At 51.4% G+C, this 8,357-nt stretch overlaps 1 protein-coding gene across 1 annotated transcript; it reads right to left on the bottom strand.

The window, feature by feature from the left end:
* Window positions 1-548: 548 nt before the first annotated feature.
* Window positions 549-6,636, bottom strand: Brk1 (BRICK1 subunit of SCAR/WAVE actin nucleating complex). The gene is made up of 3 exons (XM_048356278.1): window positions 6,476-6,636; window positions 1,440-1,522; window positions 549-1,183 (listed from the first exon to the last, which is right to left on the bottom strand). The coding sequence occupies exons 1-3, from the start codon at window positions 6,591-6,593 to the stop codon at window positions 1,157-1,159; spliced, it is 228 nt and encodes a 75-aa protein (XP_048212235.1). The 5' UTR covers window positions 6,594-6,636; the 3' UTR covers window positions 549-1,156.
* Between the last annotated feature and the right edge of the window lie 1,721 nt (window positions 6,637-8,357).

Genomic DNA, 8,357 nt, shown 5'->3' with positions numbered 1-8,357 from the left:
AATAGGTACTGGGATTTAAACTCAGGGCCTGGGCACTGTCCCTTAGCTTTATCACTAAAGGATGGTATTCTACCACTTGAGCCACAGCTCCGCCTGCAACTGGAGGTAAGAGTCTCTAGGACTTTCTTGCTCAGGCTGGCTTCAAACTGAGATCCTCAGCTCTTATGCCTAATGAGCAGCTAGGATTACAGTTGTGAGCACCAGTGCCAGCCCGTAAATCTTTCATAGAACTAACAGTCTGCTCTGGACTGTGGTCAAATAGTGTAAATGCTGGAATTTCAACAGACTGCAAGCATCATGTCTGATTCAATGCTGTATCATTTATTAGAGTAGGATGCACCTACATAGTAAGCCCTGGGTAAATGTCCGCTGAAAGACCAGACGATTCCCAGAATGTATCAGGCAGCTGGAGTCCAGATACAGGGCTGGGGCTGGTAAGCGCCCTAGGCTTTGAATCTGAAGACTTTATGTTCAACAGTCAGTCTCCACATCCCACTTCTGTGCAGTACTGAACCTGGCTCTAGTTCTCTCCAGCACAATCACAGCAGTCAGATAGAGTTGAGTTTATTGGGGAAATAGGAGAGGTACAGGCACCCCGAGTGACAGAAAACTTTGAAAATGTCCCTCTCAAGCCACACAGGGCCTGTCAGGGACCTTAAACAAGAAACCGGTGGGCTGGCAACAGCATTCCCTGGCAGTCCCAGTGCCAGGGCCTGGGAATCTCAGCCAGGACTGCCCCACCTCCACCGCCCACCGCCCACCGCGGGTGGGGAGGAGACTAGGACTGGGACTGTGGATGGAATCAGTGCAGAGGCAACGAGAGCTGGAAGGGAAATCTGAGAGGGGGAGGGAGAAGTGCGAGAAGCTGCACGAAGCGTCCCAGGCTTCTGGCTCAGCCCCTCAAGGACATTTAACAATAGCTCCATGAAACATGACTGAAAAGGTACAAGCCCCTAGTGCTGTTTCCCAGAGACCCCACCACATCACGCTCCCCGATGTACATGGCAGCACCCAAAGGCCACACTTTTGAAAAAAGAAAAACAAGAGAAAGGCCCGTTGCTCGTTAAGGAGAGGAGGAGGAGGAGCAGAAGCTGCCGGGCCTTTCCCACGCCGCCTGGGTTCCGAACAGCAACTTCCCGGAAGCATGGCGGCACTTCTAGGTGAGTGTCTCACCTTTTGTCACCTGCCAAAGGAAAACCGACATTGAGATCAACTCAGAAGGAGTAAAGGCATCATAAAAACAACAACAAAAACATTCTAGAACTCCAGAAGTGGAAAACAAGATACATAGCCTTAAGAGCCACAGACTTAAATTTATAAGAAAACTTAACATCTCCAAGCCCGTTTCTGCCCCAGGTCCATTCCACAGGGCAGGGCAGGGCAGGGCAGGGCAGGGCAGTTTGCACTCTCTCTGGCATCACCTTGCCCACTGCACTCACCCGTGCTTCAATGTACTCTATTCTCCGCTCAAGGGCTGTCAATTTCTCGTTTAGTGTAGCAAGTCTTGAACGGCAAGACATATCTGGTAAAAGAAGACTCATGTTCAGGATTATCTTTACTCCAGACACATGCACACAGCATTGCTCCCCTGAAGAGGAATGATTCACAATGCAGAGCACACACAGACACCTGGTGAGGAGGATCTCAGGAGTAGCGATGATTATCCCAACCAACATGGTAGGTAAGAAAACACCGCCCCCCCACCCCAAGACCTCCATGCCCTAACACCTGGAACTTGTGAATATGTATCATACATGGAAGAAGGGACTTTGCAGCCATGATCCAGGCTAAGGACCTGAGATCCTAGGACTTATCCTGGACTTCCTAGGCAGGTTTAATTTAAATCCGAAGTCCATGAATGTAGACAGCAAAGGCAGAGGAAGGGCATCGGAGATGGGATCAAAGGTTTGAGGCATGACAGGGGCTGGTGGCTCATGCCTCTAAGTCTAGTGACTCAGAAGGCTGTGATCTGAGCATTGCAGTTCAAAGCCAGCCCAGGTAGGAAAGTCCATGAGACTCTAATCTCCAAATAACCACCAAAAAAACCCAGAAGTGGCGCTATGGCTCAAAGTGGTAGGGCACTAACCTTGAGTAGAAAAAGCTGGGGCTGGGAATGTGGCCTAGCGGTAGAGTGCTTGCCTAGCACATGAAGCCCTGGGTTCCATTCCTCAGTACCACATAAACAGAAAAAGCCCAAAGTGGCGCTGTGGCTCAAGTGGTAGAGTGCTAGCCTTGAGCAAAAAGCCAGGGACAGTGCCCAGGCTTTGAGTTCAAGCCCCATGACTGGCAAAAAGGTCTGAAGCATCACAGGGAATGAACTGGCTACTGCTGCGTTGAAAGGGAGAAGGGACCTTTTGAAGCTGGAAATAGACTAGGGAGCCAGAGGCCGACACTGTAGTGATGCAGGCACAAGCCCAGAGCACCCGGGGCCTTTAGAAGCCAGTCAGGAAGAAGTCCTCTATCGAAGGTATACAGCAACCAGAATTTTTAGTGCCAATTTGGAGGGGTTGGACTCGAGGACTCACGCTCATGCTTTAAGCCTTTGTGCTCAGGGCTGGCCTGGCATCCTGCCATCCAATTGACCCCCACCCGAAGTCAGGCCTTTTCACTGGTTGGAGATGCAAGTTTCTTAGGCTGTTTTGCCAGTCTGGCTCTGCACGCCAACCCTTCAGGTCTCAGCCTCATGGGCTAGGATCATAGGTGTGAGCTACCTGTGCCAGGATCCTTAAGACTTTGATTTAGGGTCCTGGTTACCAGAAAGTGAGAGAAAATGACTTCTGCCAACAAGCCAATGAGCAAGGATCTGCAACATCCCACACAGCCTCCACAAAGGCAGCCTGCCGACAACCCGATTTTAGTCCAGCTTATCAGGGTTAGGTTTTTGATCTATGTAGTTTAAGCTATGGAAATTTCCTTTTTCCTTCCCTCCTTCTCTCATTTTTTCTCTTTCTTGTAAGTATTAGGGATAGGCAAACTATCACTTGAGCTACACCCGCAGTTGAAGCTGTGGAAATTTACCGAGGCAGCAAAAAACCTAACATACTAGCTGAGTACAGGTGGGTCTCCCCTGGAATTCTAGCTCAGGAGGCTGAAACCTGGAGGAACATGGTCCAAAGCCAGCATGGGCAACGTCTGAGAAACTCAACCTCTTAATTAATCAGCAAGATGCCACCTGGAAGTGTGGCTCAAGTGGTATAACACCAAACTGTGAACAAGCAAGCAGATCAAGAGTATGAGGCTCTGAGTTCAAGCCCTGTTCCAACAACAATAACAACAAAAAGTTGGCTGTATTAAAGAATTTAAGAGAAGAAATATGACAAGAGGAAGCAAATGCAGGCGCATGTTGACTTAGGATGTCCAACTGGGTGCTGTGCTTCACACTGGCACTCCCCCGGCATAGCAGGTACCAGACCACATGCTGCTAGCCTGGGAAGCGATCACAATTCAAATTCTGAAAGGTTTGCCAGCCTGGAACAGTGCAATGTGTATTGATTTCATACCACAATGAAATCAAGAAAGATTCCTTCTATCAGCAGGGCCGAACAATAACAAACAAATCCAATTCCATCTGTGAGAAATGTAAGGTCCGCTCCTGCCAGGGCTCAGGAGTTCAGGAATAAACTTTTCTCCCCTGCCTGAATCCCAAGTGGCATTCTCCTTTATTGGCTACCTACTTTAATAAACCTTATAAGAAACAGTCCAGGGGGCTGGGACGATGGCCTAGTGGTAGAGTGCTTGCCTCATATACATGAAGCCCTGGGTTCGATTCCCCAGCACCACATATATAGAAAAAAGCCAGAAGTGGCGCTGTGGCTCAAGTGGCAGAGTGCTAGCCTTGAGCAAAAAGAAGCCAGGGACAGTGCTCAGGCCCTGAGTTCAAGGCCCAGGACTGGCAACAAAAACAAAACAAAACAAAGAAACAGTCCAGGGCTGGGAATGTGGCTTAGCAGTAGAATGCCTGCCTAGCATGCACAACTCCCTGGGTTCCATTCCTCAGCACACACATTATCAGAAACAGCTCGAAGTGGCGTTGTGGCTCAAGTGGCAGAGTGCTAGCAAAAAGAAGCCAGGGACAGTGCTCAGGCCCTGAGTCCAAGCCCCAGGACTGGCAAAAAGAAAAAAAAGAAACAGCCCAAATTTGTTCTCTTCTTTTTCTAATTTTCTTCCCCTACCTCACTCAGAGTGCATTCTAGATTCCCCTAAAGAATCGTTTCCTCTGTACACTTGGCTATTTGTCCTCTTTTTCCACCCATGGTATTGTGTACAAGAGAAAAAGGCACCTATGACAGTGACTATTTCCAACTACCTCCCCCAACACTGCTGCTCAGTCACCTCTCAAAAACCTTGAGTCTCCCACATAATGACGCACACTAAGCTAACAACGTTCCAGCTCTTCCCCAGCTGGTTTACAAAAGTGCTTCAGCTTTCATTTTTTGGTTGTTGCTTTTTTAAACTATTTTTTATTTTGTTTTTGGTAGTGGGGATCAAACACAGAAAGAGAAAAGACCCTAAGAGAAAAAGACTCCAGAGATCACCAGCTGGATTCTTCCTGTTTTGTTCAGAATCCAATTCATAAGCTTTGCATCTCTATTGAAGACGTGACAGAAGATGTGGTGTAATTCAGAGGACAGTGAAAAACAGCTGTATATTATAAGATGATGAAGCTGAGAGTCTGAGGACATCTACAAAGTCTGATGGTGCAGAGGGTCCTGCTAAAAGGTCCGTGCCCAGAAAAAGGTGCAAGAGCAAAAGAGGGGGAGGATGAAAACACTTGTTACCTGTCTCCTTATGAATGCCTCCGAGCAGGGGAGCATCACATTTGGTGCTGAGGGATGTCTAATGACCTAATGAATTACAAAGTTTGATCACTATCTTACTCTAGAAATTCTCAGTGGTTTATGGAAGTAGTCATGGTGTCTGAGTGCTCTGAAACTGTATCAAAGTTGTGCTAGAAATTCTGAGTTATCAATTATACATATAGTTTGCAAAAAAAGATATTATATATATATGTGTGTGTGTGTGTGTGTATCTAATCTATCTATTTTTTTTTGGCAAAAAGAACAAAACCAGACAGACTCTTTTTTTTTTGCCAGTCCTGGGCCTTGGACTCATGGTCTGAGCACTGTCCCTGGCTTCTTTTTGCTCAAGGCTAGCACCCTGCCACTTGAGCCACGGCGCCACTTCTGGCCTTTTCTATATATGTGGGGCTGAGGAATCGAACCCAGGGCTTCATGCATATGAGGCAAGCACTGTTGCCATATCCTCAGCCCCAGACAGACTCTTGATGCTTTTTGCTTGGTGTTGAGGCCATGACTCAAGGCATGCACGGTGAGACTGGGCCTGTTGACACTGTAGTAGGCAGCCATGTGGCTTCAGGTTGTCTGGCTTTGTATAGACACACAGTATCCAGCCACCATTCTCAGCTGTAAGCGAGCAGGAGTCAGTTGGTATGATACCTGTGTGAATTACTTTTTGTTAAATGTGGTCGATTTTTAAGTTGTTCTTAAACTATAGAACCCCTTGTCAGCAGAAATTTCTTAAAAACCACTTGCCAATGGAAGTACAAAAAAAATCCTGTACAAGGACTATGCTACTTTTTTTGCCTATTTAGAATGTTGAAATTCTGTGAAGTTAATTAAATAGTGTTCTGTTACATAAAAATTCCAACACAGTCCTTACAGTCCTAGTTACTTGGGGGGTGAGGCAGGAGGATGACTTGGGCCCACAGGCTGGAGGCCAGGCTGGACTGAGGACAGCGAGAGATCTCAAAAGGAAAATAAAGCATACTAATACCATTCAGTGTTCGTTCACTGTGGTATTAGGAAGATCCACAACTGGAGGAGCGAGACGCTAGGGCGCTTTCAAACTTCCTTTTTTCCGCTCGAGGCTGGCACGCTATTGCTTGAGCCGCAAGTCCACGTCCAGCTCGTGGCTGGAAGTGTTTCTCAGACTTTCCCACCGGGCCCGGCCTCTCCCGTCCAGCCTGAACTGCTCACCGGATCACAAGGTGCCACCCCTCCAAACCTCACGACCCAGGGGACGTCTAACCAGCGCGGGAGGCCGGAAGTCCGCCTGGCCGTCCAGACGAACACCAGCAGCGAGCGCGAGGGGAAACGACAGACGGTCACGTCGCGGGTGGGCCGTGCCCGAGAAAGGCCCCGGAAGGACAGAGAGCCGGGCCTCACCTCTGACCTCGCTCCCTCCGCCCCGCCCCCCCCGCCGCCGTCACCGCGCATGCGCCGGGGCCGGAGGGAATGGCCGGCGTCCGGCCGAGCAGGGGAGCCTCCCCACCTCCCAACGCCAGCCCTCGACGCGGCCCAGTCACGCGGCCCGGAAGGGAAGCGGGGCGCACGGCGGCCGCGCGCGGGGACCGGGCGGAGCGCGGGTGCCGCGGCCGAGGGCAGGCCTGACGGGGCGTGGGGGTGTGGGGGCCGAGGCGCCTCCCTCCCCCCCACCTCTCCTGCTCCCCGCTAACCAAACGAGTTGAGAAAGTCCGCGATTTTCTTGATGCTGCAGGTGATGAGCTCAATATATTCCCGGTTCGCCCAGTCCTGGTGGATCTCTCGCTGCACCGGATCCTCCTGTCCCGCCATGTCGGCCGCCTGAGGAAGAACGACTGCGCATGCGCTCCGACTCCACAGGCCGCCAGTGCGCCTGCGCCGTCCACCCACACCCTTCCCGGCGTCCGCCACTGTGCGGCTTTCTGGTGCGCACGCGTCGTATCACGTCCTCGCCGGTTCCCCACCCCCCACCCCCCGCACGCCTGGGAAAACAGATGCCTCCGCCCCGGCCCGGGCGGTGAGAACAGTGCGCATGTGCCGTGCCGGGCGCCGCACTCCCACGCCTGTTCCGGCTGTTCTGGAACTTGGGGGCCGCGTGGGCATCCATGCCTCCGCACGGGACCCAGCCGCGGTGATTTCCCATAGCAGAGGTGGCTGGCATCGGTCGAGATGGGAGTTGTACACGTTTTTCTCTGGGCTGACTTCAAACAGCTCTCTCCTGAGCTCCCATTCCCCAAAGAACGGGGATCGCCAGACAACAGCCCGAGGTTTTCCTCTAATTGCAACTCTGCAGCACCGGCTCCCAAAGGAAGAAGCCTGAGCCTTCCCCGCTCCTGCCAGTTACCACGGGGGGGGGGGGGGTCCTCGACTACAACCTGTGCCTTCGCTTTGCTTTGTTTTGTTTGGCCAGTCCTGGGGCTTGAACTCATGGCCTGAGCACTGTCCCTGCGCTTCTTTTTGCTCAAGGCTAGCGCTCTACCATTTGAACCACAGCGCCATTTCTGGCTTTTTCTGTGTGTGTGGTGCTGAGGAATCGAACCCAAGGCTTCATGCGTGCTAGGCAAGCTGTCTACCACTAAGCCACATTCCCAGCCCATCCATGTCTGTACTTTTTAGCGAGGTACAACTTTTCTTCCTCGTTAGGGGCTCGGGTATTTTGCCGTAGGGATGCAAAGCTGATATTGTGGCCTTTGCTGGAGTTCTGATTTGGAGGCGAATATTTCCTGGGGCACCCCCTCAGAACCGGACAGCCAGCACAGAGGAGGATTGTGTGCACAATGTCATAGCAGCAGGAAGCTCTCTTCGTCCAAGAATGTTAATCATGTGATTTTTGCTTTGGAAACTTTGATTATTTAAAGAAAGAATCCAGTGCAGAAAAGAAAAAGTTTCACCTGCTTTTAAAGTAAAATCAGCTGGAAGAATGAAGTTTTATTTCGAGATCATTTTCATCTGTACTGTCAACATTTTCCGTGCCTCTCCATGTTCTGACTCCCCTCCAAACTCTTCCTACCCTTCCCCCGGATGCATAGTCCCTTAAGATGACACGGTGGTCTCTCCAGCCAGGAGCCCAGCCCGACCCCATCCTCAGGCCCTCTCCAAGAGCCAGTCAGAGCCTGACAACACTGAAAAGCCTGTTCGCTCCACCCCTGCAAAGGCTCCTCCCCCAGGTTACCCCTGCCCACACCAGCTCCTCCCACTGCCTAAGCCCCGCCCACACTGGGCTCCTCCCACACGCTAACCCCACCCACGCGTCACCACCTCACCTATGCAAGCTCCACCCCACACCCCTAGCTCCTCCCACACAGGAGCCCTGCCCCCCTCAAGTTCCATATCCTTGCACGCTTTCCGTTGTTGCTGTGGCCAGGCACGGACGACCCAGGAACTGGCGGCACAAACAGCTGCAAAACCCCTCCTCCCTCGGCCGCCCAGGCTGGCAGAATAAAGAAACCGCTTTTCTTTTTGTCCTGGAGCTTGAACTCAGGGCCTGGGCACTGCCCATGAGCTCTTCAGCTCAAGGCTTGCCCTCTACCAGGTTGAGCCCCAAGCCACAGCTCCTTTTCTGGTGCTCAAGTGGAC

This window comes from Perognathus longimembris, chromosome 10, assembly GCF_023159225.1.
Source record: "Perognathus longimembris pacificus isolate PPM17 chromosome 10, ASM2315922v1, whole genome shotgun sequence".
NCBI classification, from domain to species: domain Eukaryota; kingdom Metazoa; phylum Chordata; class Mammalia; order Rodentia; family Heteromyidae; genus Perognathus; species Perognathus longimembris.
This window is presented reverse-complemented; position numbering and strand designations above follow the sequence as displayed.

Coding starts and splice junctions, on each gene's coding strand:
- Brk1 (XM_048356278.1), bottom strand. CDS start 6,593: ATGGCGGGACAGGAGGATCCGGTGCAGCGAGAGATCCACCAGGACTGG. Junction 1,523..6,475: donor GGACTTTCTCAACTCGTTTG/GTTAGCGGGGAG, acceptor TTCTTTTACCAG/ATATGTCTTGCCGTTCAAGA. Junction 1,184..1,439: donor TAGAGTACATTGAAGCACGG/GTGAGTGCAGTG, acceptor TTCCTTTGGCAG/GTGACAAAAGGTGAGACACT.